This window comes from Solanum tuberosum, unplaced genomic scaffold, assembly GCF_000226075.1.
Source record: "Solanum tuberosum cultivar DM 1-3 516 R44 unplaced genomic scaffold, SolTub_3.0 scf00220, whole genome shotgun sequence".
Taxonomy (NCBI): Eukaryota; Viridiplantae; Streptophyta; class Magnoliopsida; order Solanales; family Solanaceae; genus Solanum; species Solanum tuberosum.
In genome coordinates this window covers 490,404-503,927 of record NW_006239148.1, presented here as the reverse complement: position 1 = coordinate 503,927, position 13,524 = coordinate 490,404, and the positions used below count along the sequence as shown (strand labels likewise).

At 35.3% G+C, this 13,524-nt stretch overlaps 2 protein-coding genes across 2 annotated transcripts; one reads left to right on the top strand and one right to left on the bottom strand.

Annotated features, from left to right (window-relative positions):
- Positions 1 to 5,267: 5,267 nt before the first annotated feature.
- Positions 5,268 to 10,391, top strand: LOC102597983 (ABSCISIC ACID-INSENSITIVE 5-like protein 4). Its single transcript, XM_006356524.2, has 5 exons — positions 5,268 to 5,432; positions 7,953 to 9,050; positions 9,527 to 9,598; positions 9,682 to 9,711; positions 10,059 to 10,391. Exons 2-5 carry the CDS (start codon positions 7,983 to 7,985, stop codon positions 10,131 to 10,133), a joined length of 1,245 nt encoding a protein of 414 aa, XP_006356586.1. The 5' UTR covers positions 5,268 to 5,432; positions 7,953 to 7,982; the 3' UTR covers positions 10,134 to 10,391.
- Positions 10,392 to 10,770: 379 nt separating this feature from the next.
- LOC102604880 (uncharacterized) lies at positions 10,771 to 11,406 on the bottom strand. Its single transcript, XM_006356542.2, has one exon. The coding sequence runs from the start codon at positions 11,404 to 11,406 to the stop codon at positions 10,771 to 10,773; it is 636 nt and encodes a 211-aa protein (XP_006356604.1).
- Between the last annotated feature and the right edge of the window lie 2,118 nt (positions 11,407 to 13,524).

Sequence of the window (13,524 nt, the reverse complement as noted above, 5' to 3'; positions counted from 1 at the left end):
TGAAGGAAAGCATTGTTGACATCTAATTGGTATAAATTCCACCCCTTCTTAATAGCCAATGAAATCAAAATTCTAACAGTTGTCATCTTAACCACGGGTGAGAATGTCTCATTATAATCGATCCCAGCCTGTTGAGTGTACCCTTTCACTACCAATCTGGCTTTAAATCTCTCCACACTTCCATCTGCCTTGTGTTTAATCTTGTATACCCATTTGCATCCAATGGCATTCTTGCCTTCAGGCAAAGGGACCAACTCCCAAGTGTCATTTGCATATAATGCTTCAAATTCCTGTGTCATTGCCAACTGCCAGGCAGGATTCAAAATTGCCTCTTCATAAGAAGAAGGTTCACATTCATGTGAGATATGCTTTACCAACTGCTGACTAATAGAACATAGAGTGGTGAAACAGACATGATCATGGTTGGAAATGAGGGAAGTGAGAGAGTGTGAAGGGTCAGAATTGTGAGGATTGTTAGGTATAGGTGTGGAGGAATGCAGATTGGGAAATGTGTAGGTATATTCCTTCAAATAGGTGGGGGTGTGGACAGACCTAGTTGTTCTTCTAAGTGGTGGTGGTGGAGCATCATTAGGGGCTAGAGCAGTTGAATCATTAGGTGGTGTAGGTGTAGGTTGGATGTTAGGATCCAAAATGAGTTCAGAGGCATTGTTAGTTACTTGGTTATTAACAACTCCATGGGATGTGTTTGAATTCAACATGTCCTCATCAACAAATGTATTAGTTGTGCCAGACATGTTAGTATTATGAACAAGTGACTTTAAAACTGCTGCAAAACTGGAACCAACAGGAGAATTTGCAAAAGGAAATACAGACTCCTGAAAATGTACATCTCTAGATACATGAACTCTTTTGGTAGCTAGATCTAGGACCTTGTAACCTTTTGTATTAAAGGGATATCCAACAAAGATATGTGGTGTGGTTCTTGGTTCAAATTTATTTTTATGGGTTTTCAAGGTTGTTGGGAAACAAAGGCATCCAAAACTCCTAAGATGGGAATATGTAGGCATTGTATGATACAACAGTTCATAAGGAGATTTATTTTGTAGTAATTTTGTAGGCAATCTATTAATGAGGTAGGTAGCAGTTAGGACACATTCACCCCAATATCTCATAGGTAATTTGGATTAAAATAAGAGTGCTCTTGCTGTTTCAAGGAGATACTTGTGTTTTCTCTCAACTACTCCATTTTGTTGGGGTGTATAGGGACATGATCTTTGGTGTATGATTCCTTTTTCTTGGAAAAAACAGGTTGCCTCATTGTTATTGAACTCTAGACCATTGTCAGATCTAATGGTCTATAGTTTGGTTTGAAATTGATTTTCTATGAGGGAAACAAAAGCCTTGACAATTTGTAATGCATTACTTTTGCAGCTGAGTAATTGTGTCCAGGTTGCTCTACTGTGGTCATCTTCCATGGTTAAGAAGTAATGATAGCCATCATGAGTGGGTATATGGTATGGTCCCCATAGATCAATATGCAGTAATTCAAAGTTTTTGGTGGTTGAGGTTGTGCTTTCAGGGAAAGGCATCCTAGTTTGTCTAGCCATGGGACATATAGTACAAGTGAATGGCTGTTTGGTAGAAAAGTTTATAGGGATGGTGGAAATATTCCTCATTTTCACAAAAGGTACATGTCCTAACCTAGCATGCCATAGTAATTCAGTATCATGATTGTGAATAGAATTGACAGCAAAAGAAGATGAATTGACAACAGAATCAACAATAGTACAAGCTTCTTTATTGATACTAGGAAGGTATTTTACAGTACATGATGGCGAAGCTTGACACTTTCTTGCACCAACAAAATGTTCACAATTGACAAGAGAGGAAATAGGCTGACTGTTAGAGGAACATGTAGTGACATATGATACTGTGTTTCCATCAGAAGGTGGTAGTGGCAAGCTGGTTTGTAGGTTGAAGAAATCATTGTATGGACTAAAGCAGGCTAGCAGGCAGTAGTATGATACTGTGTTGCCATCAGAAGGTGGTAGTGGCAAGCTGGTTTGTAGGTTGAAGAAATCATTGTATGGACTAAAGCAGGCTAGCAGGCAGTAGTATGATAAACTAGCCAGTAGCCTTTGCTCAAAAGGTTACACACATTCTGATAGTGATTACTCACTATTTCATAGACAGAAGGGAGACTCTTTGGTGTTTCCAGATCGCTTGCAAAAATCACAGAACAAGTTGGACCTATTGCTAGTTCTAGAGCTACCTCTGAACATGTTGTTAGTGTTAGATGTGTTGGAGTTACTTGCACTTCCTCTGTAGGAATTGTAGTTGGTTTTGAAACCTTTGGGACCAGTATTGTTGTGAGTAGCTGAGGCACTAAGTGAGGTCGATTCTAATGTTGTATTGTTGTGAGGTTTCACCTCCCTCTGTCTCTCTTCCTGTGACAATATGGCAAAAGCCTGGGCCATGCTGGCAGAACACTCATCATTAGGATGTTGCCCCTTATAGCAGTATAGAGCTCATTCAACCCTATTACGAAATGTATGAGACGCCTGTCTTGTTCAGCTTTATGCATTCTGGTTTTTCCACCACAGTTACACACACATGTGCACTGTGAAGCAACATCAATAGTACTCATCTCTTCCCATATCTTTTTCATTTTTGTGTAATATCCAGTGATGTCTAAATTCCCCTGCACAAGATCATTGATCTCCTTTTGAAGTTGATACAATTTGCAGCCATTCGTTTGATCATACATATCTTCCAATTCATCCCAAAGCTCTTTAGCATTGTTGACGTATTGTAAGCTATCACGCAGATCTGGGGAAAGAGAATTGAGGATCCAGCTAGTCACCATATCATCACACCTCTCCCACTGTGCAAATGTTGGATCGTCTGAATCAGGTCGCACAACTTTTCCATTAATGAATCCAATTTTGCTTTTAACTGATAATGCTCGACGAACAGCACGTCTCCAGGATCTGTAACCAGATCCATTGAAAATTGCAGGTAATAAAGTGGAACGTGCACTTTCTGATGGATGTAAATAGAAAGGACTTGTGATGTCCATTCTAGCAGGCAGTGTAGAACTAGAATTATCTAATGTTGGATCAGCTTGATTATCAACCATGAATGCGGAAAATTAGGTTTAGCAGGAAGAGTAAAATGATTACGCAATTGAAAATCAAAAAACAGAGATCGAATAATTGGGATTTCAATTAGAAAAACAGTCGAAGACACAAATCCACAGGGATGAACTCAACTGGAAACAAATGGGATAGAATGAAGAAGCTTAATACTCACGAAGACAATTCTAATTCGAAAATCAATCAGGAACAACCTCCTCGCTTTGATACCATGACAAAACTAAGAGCATAAGCTCTGCTCGAAACTGCTTTCCTCCATTAATGGAGGATTGAATGCAGCAAAGAAGAAATCAACAATCAACTGTTTGTAGGGAGAAGAATTGTGTGCATTGCACTGTTTGTATTGAACTGAATGACTAAATCATTTACAAGATGAAGTATATATACAAAGTAAGAGAGGAAAAATAATAAGAAAGAATCTCTAACTAACTCCTTGACTGTAACTAACTCTACTGTAGCTAATTCTAACTAACTAATTTACTGTGAAATATATTCTCATCAAGCTATAAAGAGATTAAAGAGTCACCTGGAGTATCATTAGATTGTACATACAAGAGTGATTATGGTTGATATTTGGAGCTATGTAACAGGTAGCAGGAGTTGGATGATTTGTATTTGAATTGACATTGCCAACTTTCAATAATCCTGATCCAACTTCAGTTGTGATTGCTATTGATGAACAACTTTGGATCTTGATTGCTTGACAGAATGCTCACGATTCTACTGAAACAAAAGCTGAGAACCTAAGCATTACTCTGAAACTTAACAACAATTTATCTAGCCTCAATGCTAAGGCTTTGATACCATGGAGTTGCTAAGGCTTTGATACCATGGAACTCCATTAATGGAGCTTTGAGCTAAGTAGAAGAAGTAGTTGAATGCAGAGATAATAAAACTCTGATCATCATGAAAAGTTAGTTACAATTTTAGGTTTACATATCTTACGCTTAAAACATGTGTATAACTGATGTATTTATAGGCTACTGTAGGAAGCTTCTAGTTCCTAACTAACTCTTACTAACAATGTTGACTAGGCTAACCATGGTAGCTTGTTAACTTCATACTCTAGTTAACATAGACGCATAACATGTAGCAAGTCTACATAATCCTCAATTTAAATGGTGTATTTTCATTTCTGTTCTAAAAAAAATACTTTACGCGACATTCTTAGACAACACTATAAATGATAATATAGAACATACAAATAGTTTACGTTATAATTGGGTCAATAGATCACTATGATTATTATGTATAATCTCATACACAATAGTAAAAGGAGAAAGCATCATTCCTTAATAAGAGAGAAATTTTCAGCCCACTTTCCAAAGTTCAAAGAAAACTTAATTTCTCCGATGCAATTAGTTTTTGTTTGTAAATATCACACTCGTCCGTATTTTTTAAAAGGCGTGAATAGAAAAAAAGTTACTCCCTCTATCCCAATTTATATGACTTACTTTCCTTTTTAGTCAGTCCCAAAAAGAATGACACATTTCTATATTAAGTAACAATTTAACTATAAAATGTCTATTTTACCCTTAATGAAATGATTTACAGCCACACAAATTTCTATCATTCATTTTGGACCACAAGTTTGAAAAGTCTTCCTTTCTTTCTTAAACTCCGTGCCGAGTCAAAGTACCTCACATAAAATGGAACGGAGGGAGTAATATATTTATAATACAGTTTTAATACATATTACATAAAACAATTTATAAAACACATATAATACAAGTTTTATTGATGGATAATATATTTATCATAGTCAGTCCCAAAAAGAATGACACATTTCTATATTAAGTAACAATTTAACTATAAAATGTCTATTTTACCCTTAATGAAATGATTTACAGCCACACAAATTTCTATCATTCATTTTGGACCACAAGTTTGAAAAGTCTTCCTTTCTTTCTTAAACTCCGTGCCGAGTCAAAGTACCTCACATAAAATGGAACGGAGGGAGTATAATTTTCTCAAAGAATCATGATTTGTTCAATAAAACACAATAAACACTTATTCATATTACTCTTTGTTTTCTATAAATAGTACTAAAGAATCGAATCTGATCAAACTCACCCCACGCCACGCCAAGTCCCCACAAGTTAGATGAGCGTACGCTCAAACCCCACCTCTATGTGCCTACACTCTCTCTCTCTCTCTCTGCCTTTTAGTAAAAAAAACACAAATTAAAAACAAGAATTGAAGTACCTTGTCAGGCACCATTAACGAGCAAGAGATACACTTGTCGATTTCACTAAGCCTTACACTTAACAAAGAAGAAAGGATCGACACGCTTGCTCTCTCTATACTCTTAAAAAGGTACAATTCTGTTACTACTCTCTTCATTTCCTCACTGTCTTCTTTTTGTCAATTTTCCATTTTGATTAACCTTTCTTAGAAATGTTAATTTGCTATTATTATAAATTATTAATTTTCTTCAACTTCTTATTCTCTTTTCTTTGGATGAATGAATATTTAATTAAATGAGCTTGCTTTTTTCCATATTTATATTCTTTTAATTTGTTTGTTCGGCTAAGAACAGAGTAATCAAGATCAAACATCTTCTCTTGATCATGCTTTGAATTTTAATTGTTTTCAGATTTATTAGATAATTGCTTATTTTTTGGGTGTTTTTTTTTTCCTGATTTGAAATGAGCTTGCGGAAGACTAATTAATGAGTATTTACTTTTTCACATCTTCTTCTTTTTGCTCATGAAATAAAAATAAAATTAAAGATCAAACATTTTGCATGATGCTAATGTTTTGCTTTATGGAAGGGGAAAAGGGCGCAAAATATGCCATCGAAATTTGAGAAAAAAATCATTGACATAGATGACTCAAACTTTTAACGGCTGACCATGAGCCTTTTCTCGAAGTTTCATGACATATTTGAGCTTTTTCGATTAATAAATAATGGCATGAAAGCTTTTTCTCAAGGCACAAGGCATAAATATGTCCTTTAATTTGGTCTGAGCTCATATTCATGCCCTGCCCTTTAGTTTGGTCTGAGCTCATATTCATGCCCTGCCCTTTAGTTTGGTCTGAGCTCATATTCATGCCCTGCCCTTTAGTTTGGTCTGAGCTCATATTCATGCCCTGCCCTTTAGTTTGGTCTGAGCTCATATTCATGCCCTGCCCTTTAGTTTGGTCTGAGCTCATATTCATGCCCTGCCCTTTAGTTTGGTCTGAGCTCATATTCATGCCCTGCCCTTTAGTTTGGTCTGAGCTCATATTCATGCCCTGCCCTTTAGTTTGGTCTCAACTCATATTCATGCCATGTCCTTGAATTTGGTCACAACTCATATTCATGCCCTACCCTTTAATTTGGTCTCAGCTCATACTCATGTCCTGCCCTTTAATTTGGTCTCAGCTCATATTCATGCTCTCTAATTTTTTTTGTGCATAAATAGACACTTAAATTTGTATAAAGTTAAACAAATAGACACACACGTACTATGTGGCATCCTGCATAGCAATTTTCATCCTACGTGGTATCCTATGTGTATTATGTCACGCAGAACTCATGTGTCTACTTGTTCAATTCACACAAATTAAAGTGACTACTTGTGCATACCTAAAAACTCCGTACAAGTTAGAGTGACTACTTGTAAATACCTAAAGTTGAAGTACACAAATATGAAATGAAGTCAAGTTAAAAGGGCAGATTTATTGTATTCTGTGTTTTCTCAAAGAATATAACATTGATGAGCTAATTTTTAACGAATGACATAAAGTCTTTTCTCTAAGTTAGATGTCATATTTAAACCTTTTTCCTTTTGAAATTAAAAGATTGTACCTGTTAATATTCTAATTTTCACTGATTAGTTTTTCCTTTTGGATTCAAAATGAGCTTGCAGAAGACTAATAAATTGAGATTCTTGGTTGTCATAATATATATGTTGTTCCGGTATATTTCACTTATAGCTGAAAGTGGATGAATGAACTTGAGATTGAAGTTGATTTTTGAATCAACTATTTATCTTTTCAATTAGAGAGTACACTTTAAATTAAAAAAGAAAATAGGTAGGAATTATGTAGCAAAGTTATTTAACTTTGTTTTGTATACCGTAAGATCAATCAACTAACTTTTTAATCAAATTATCCCATTTTACACCCATAACACAGTTTGTCATTTTAAATTTAAATTATCAGGTTTATTGTCCCATTCAAAATGTGAAGTGGTATTGAGCCCATATCCGAAATGTTAAGGGGATAAAATAGGGTTTTTTGATGAAAAATTTGGTTGAGTGATTTTATATATAAGAGAAAAGGAGTTTTAAGTTGAGTGATTTTATTGATGCAAAACAAAGTTAAATGACTTTGCTACATAGTTTTTCATAGTTGAGTGACGTTTTGAAATATTTACTCGTTAAGATTGGATCCACCCGCGTTTGAAAAGTGCCCTGAAGTGAGTTGATGTCAAAAGCATGATCTGAACAAATATCAACTACTTTCTTAGCTGCTGATTTTCAATTCTTTAAAGCTATAGTGAAGTAAGGTTGCATCTTACTACTGTTTGAATTGTGGCTAAGACCTTCCATAAAATGTTGACGCTACACCAAAAATGGTCTTTAGTGGCAATTTATTAATGATAATAGTTTAATTGCCGCTAAATATGTATTTTTAGAGGTAATTAACACTCTTTGTAAGTGTTCTAAAGCGTATAGCGATATTGGATCCAATAACAATTAACTAATGCCGGTAAAGGCTTTAGCACTCTTTGTTAATGTGTATATTTATTGTCGCTGAAAATTGTTTTTGTTTGTAGTGTGAGGATATATAGTATCATACTAAGTCTGGTTTTCCCTGATAATGTCTTATTACTCAACCTTTGATCAGATTTCAATTTCCCCTGAGAGTTCTTGTACAATGGGATCTTACTTGAACTTCAAGAACTTTACTGACACTCCACAGATAGAGAGCAACGGTGAGAAGTCATTGGGAAGTGGTAGTTTTCCTTTAGCTAGACAATCTTCCATGTACTCCTTGACATTTGAGGAGCTCCAGAGTACCTGTGGTCTCGGAAAGGATGTTGGTTCGATGAATTTGGAGGACCTCTTGAGGAATATTTGGACAGCTGAAGACTCTCAAGCCTTAGCATCTTCTGCTGGTGTTGGAGAGGGGAGAATGGCTGCGGGGAATTTGCAGAGACAAGGTTCTTTAACACTGCCACAGACACTTAATCAGCGGACTGTGGATGAAGTATGGAGAGATTTCCAGAATGAGACAACAGTTAGTTCCAATCTTGGACAGAAGCAATCCAATTTGGGTGAAATGACGTTGGAGGAATTTTTGGTAAGAGCAGGAGTGGTGAGAGATGATAATCAGCCAAATGGAACCTCAAACAATGCTGGATTCGCCGGTGTTTTAGGTGAACCGAGTAGTAACAACAATGCTCTGAACATCGCTTTTCAGCAACCAACTCAATGGCCCGGACTTTTGAGTAATCAATTTGCTGAGAGTAACATGTTGAATGTGGTTAGTGTCAAATCTTCTCAACAGCAGCCTCATCAGCAGCAACCTCTTATTCCCAAGCAAAGGAATGTTGACTTTGCATCTCCTATGCAATTAGGGAACAATTGCCAACTGGCTAGCCCAAGGGTGAGGGCTCTTGTTGTCAGCACATCCAGTCGTTCTGTAAATACTACTGTTGTTCAAGGCGGTGTTATGCAGAATGGAGTTACCGGCATGGCAGGATTGCGTAGTGGTGTTACATTTGCACCAGCAAAAGGAGGATCCCCTGGAAATCAATTGTCATCCGAAATGATTTCTAACGACAAACTGAACAGGCCATCTCCTTCCCCTTCACCTTATGCATTTAATGAAGGTAGAAGAGGGAGGAAATCATGCAGCTCTTTGGAAAAAGTTGTGGAAAGAAGGCATAAGAGGATGATTAAGAACAGAGAGTCTGCAGCAAGATCAAGGGCTCGGAAGCAGGTGAACTCATATGTCGATATTTACATATTGAAGTTATCTTGTGTTTATGCTGTTATACTCATGCAATTGAGAAAAATATAACTGAATTTACTGACAGCATTATCATAAATATCTGTACACCCTCTCAAAGAGCATCTTCTCTAATTATATTGCATAGATGAAAATGCATTTGTAGTTGTTCAACATCGGTAAATCTGCATTAAACAAAGTTGATAATCATATCATTATCCCGGAAAAGGATAGATACATAAAGAACTTTGACATATCTATAACCTTATGAAGCAAATACATTCAACTCTGCAGGTTGACTTGTGGGAAGTGTATATGCTTTTCACTGAAGCTTTAGGATCTTGAATCTCAGTTATAACTTGGTGTAATTTTGAGACTGAGGGGGGCGGGGGGAGACATCGATAGTAACATGTTTACACTCTTACATTTTGTATGAATGACTTCATTATGGTATTTCGGTATGACAGGCCTATACTTTAGAGTTGGAAGCTGAAGTGGCGAAGCTTAAAGAAATTAATGAAGAGTTGCAGGAAAAACAGGTATATATGTTGAAATTGAAATTCACAGCATCACTACAAGAAAGTTATTGTAATAACTGTTTGCATTTGAATGTTTCACGCAGGCTGAATTTATCGACCCGCAGAAAAATCAGGTAATGGCCTCTTTTACAACTAACAAATACCTCTTTCTGTGAGTCAATAACTACCTACGTTTCCTGCGTAACTATGGACTAGATACAGAGATGGTATGTTGAGAGAATATGAGCCATAAGGGTAATTAGCTAGTGAATCAGAAGATAGATCAAGGTTTCAAGGAAATTAGCTATGCCTGAGTGAACGGCCTAATCATGCATTCTTGTGAAAATGGTATCACCTGCAAAGATACCTCAATTTCAAAAGTGAATGTGTTCTACGTGAGAGACCGAGACAAATGCATGTGATTAGTTAAACTTGATTGCCTGTCCTGTCGTTTATTAACTTTTCGTTCCATTAAATGCAGTTATTGGAAAAAATGAATATGCCATTGGGGAGTAAGTTAAGATGCTTGAGAAGGACACTGACAGGACCTTGGTAGAATTCCAGCATACAACTTTAGAGAATAGTTAAGAGTTGTGGAAAGACTTGCTATATGTGAATAGTAAGGGTAAGGCATTAAGGCTGCGGATACACCACCCTCCCCAGACCTCACTTGTGGGATTACATTAGGTATGTTGTTGTTATCTGATTTTGATCTTTTTTCACCATATTATTGGTAGCTGTGTATATAAATGAGAGTGGCATGTACTAGTGTTTGTATATCATTATTATTATGTAAATGAGTTTCTTGCACAGAGTTTCTGCTTTATCTGCTTTTTGTTTGAATTACAGTAGTTTAGATTATAACATGAATCAGGTAATCAACATCTGGATGTATATTTTTGATAAACTATTTATGAACTACTGGTTGTGTCATTTTGCTCATCAAAGAGAGAAAATGAAAAGGATCGAGTGTTGGCTTATAGTTCAAGAAATAAAGTCATGTATCGAAATCGGCCTATGTCGATTCAAGAACACAACACAAGGGTGCCAAGAATATCATCTATCAAATTATAGCTCAAGAAAGAAAGTCTTAAAACATGACTTCTAACAACTTTAAAGATAAAGACACTTGGAATAGTTACATTTTCTCTGTTTTCATGTATAATGAAAAGATTAGAACAACAATTTCTGCATTATATATCACTTTGCAGCAAGAAAGGATACCCAATTCCTCTTCTCCTAGAAGGGAAAATCACAAAAAGAAGACTAATGACAAATCCAATCACCAATGGAACAGTATTGATGACCTTTCTTGGTACAACAAAATGATAACATTGCAGCACATCAGTGTGTGATGCTGCAAATGTAAGAAGAGCAATCAAAGAAAGTGATGCATGGAAGATATCAGACCATCTAAGTCTATAATCTCTTGGCACACAAGGCTTAATCCTCCTTCCATTAAAAGTCCAAATGCCACTGAAAGTTGCCACCCCGTAATGCAGTCTCCCAGTAGCTGATTTGAAGCTATCGGTGAAGGAGAAGAACACGCAAGAAGCAGCCGATAGGATCAAGAAAATCCCAGTCATACATTGCTCAAACTTGTTGCATTGGCCATCATTGGTTAGTATGGGTGCAAATATGGTGAAAGCAAGTATTGTAGCGGTGGGTAAGAGGACGTTGAGACGAGCAGTGCCACTTAAGATTGTGTTTATGATGTATATGAAGTTGGAATCATCCTCTTCTTGATTATCATAATCTGGGAGATAGAAGTCACTTTCATCAGGTTCATCACTTTCAGATAAGTGTTGGTATAAGAAGTTGTTGTCCATATTGATTTACTGTGATTGTTGAATTCTGAAGATAGTCTCAACATTATATCAAAAGCTTCCTTGCTGAGGTTTAGGGAGGAAGTCATTCCATTTCTTGTCAGGTTACTTCCTTTAGATCAAATTCTAAGAAAGGTATCTTTTTTTTTGGTTTCTCACTCGGTGTTCGGAGTTCATATTGGAGTCCTGACTAAATTCGGATCGCCCATTGCAGCTCCCATTCAGGAGTTGGCGCTTCCAATAGGATTTTCTCCATATCTAGGGCTTGAATCCGAGACTTCTGACTAAGGGTGAAACAGTTTCACCACTGTACCACAACCCATGTTGGTAGGAAAGGTATCATTATTTGGTTAAGTCTTCTTTTGTTGTATGGTGGATGGTGGCATAGGGGAAGAGGGAATCACTTTTTTGCTCCCCTTCTTTTGGTTTCTTTGTGCTCTTTTCTTTTCCGAAAGGACACCTCTAAAACAACAGGTAAAAATTTATCCGCATAGGGTGTTTATACCAAAACAATACTATAATTTCTAATGATTAAGTAATTTAATAAAATAAATACACATGCCGAGTTAAAGAAGTCTATATTCGAAAGAATGACATATTGACTTGATGTAAATATTTGATGTTGAATTAGATTTTATCCAAAAAGCTTATGTAAGACGATGAGCAAGAAATAGGGTATTTTTCGAAGAAAGTAACCTTACCCAAAAGACTAGCCTATTAAGTGACAAAGTTCATTCAGCCTATAAATTCATTACTCCTTCCGCTTTAATTTATTTGTATACTTCTTTTTTTTTAATATATTTGGAAAATATCTAGGATAACGATAATTCTTCCCTATCTGTAATTATGGAAATCAAACACGGTGAAATATTTAGAAAATGTCTAGGACACCTGATATTCAACAAAAAGTCCAAAACAAGCCGTTTTTAGTTTTTAATTTATTCTAGATAACCTATGGATAAAATTAACCGGATGAAATATAGTAAACTATCCAGAGGGGTGGGCATAAATATCAAAAAATAAAAAAAGAGACTAAATCAAATTAATTTGGTTCTTCGAATAGATTTTTGGATTTTTTTTTTCTGAAACTTTGATTCTTTGATTCGATGTTTGGCGTAAGGATCGCAGTTCTTCAAAATACACCGATGCAAATGAGAAATAAAATTATTTTAAAAATACTGGACTAAATCAAATCAAAGTTGGAAAAAATTAAACTAAACCAAATATGCTTGATTTAGTGTTTGGCGCACACTTATTCAAAATAAAAAAAATCAAACAATTGAATTGAAGTTTGATAAAATCAAAACGATATCAAGAATATACTAATACAAAAGAAATTCCATCTGGGGAACTACTATATATTATGTAGAATCGGATAAGATTACTTTGGATATAAATCACAGGGAGGCTTAGAAATAAATTTAAATTCCAACTATCCAAATTGCAAACAAACTGAATTTATACCATATATATTTTTAGATTGTCCATTTGTCCTACAGCTCAAAAATATTACTCCTTTCGTCCACTTTTAATTGTCATGATTTTCTTTTTAAAGTCAAATTACAAGAACTATGACTAACATTTTGTGATGTATTTTTTCATCATATTGATATGCAAATAATTGTATTTATAGTACTTTTTATATAGTTTTTGAATATCTAATTTTTTTGTATAAAATATCGAATTAATGTAATCTAATTTAACTTTCAAAATTAGCCAAATTAATTTTCAAAAAATGCAACATGACAATTAAAAGTGGACGGAGAGAGAGTACGAGAAACTAAACCTCCCTATTAAGATTAACAAATTAGCCTAAAAACTTATTCAAATTCGATTAAGGCAATCTGATAAATACAAAAAAATAAGTATTGATAAAAAAAAACATGGAAGAAACTTTTTCAATTCTATTTTTGAAATATTTGGTTAAACAAAAATCAAAATCACCCTCACATGAATAAAAAAATGACGTCCCTCTAGATATTTCTCGCAAAAAAAAACACTTTAATAATTATACTTATCCAGAAATATAATAATAAGGAAAAGTTACATAAATACACAACCTAAGATATCATAATCGCTAAAATTTCCTACCATTTAAAAAATTACAAAAATCCCCTCCCG

What these genes read in the sequence shown, in the direction of transcription:
- LOC102597983 (XM_006356524.2), top strand. Translation starts at nt 7,983, where the DNA reads ATGGGATCTTACTTGAACTTCAAGAACTTTACTGACACTCCACAGATA. An exon ending in GATCAAGGGCTCGGAAGCAG is followed by an intron (nt 9,051 to 9,526) that starts GTGAACTCATAT and finishes TCGGTATGACAG; the next exon opens with GCCTATACTTTAGAGTTGGA. An exon ending in AAGAGTTGCAGGAAAAACAG is followed by an intron (nt 9,599 to 9,681) that starts GTATATATGTTG and finishes TGTTTCACGCAG; the next exon opens with GCTGAATTTATCGACCCGCA.
- LOC102604880 (XM_006356542.2), bottom strand. Translation starts at nt 11,406, where the DNA reads ATGGACAACAACTTCTTATACCAACACTTATCTGAAAGTGATGAACCT.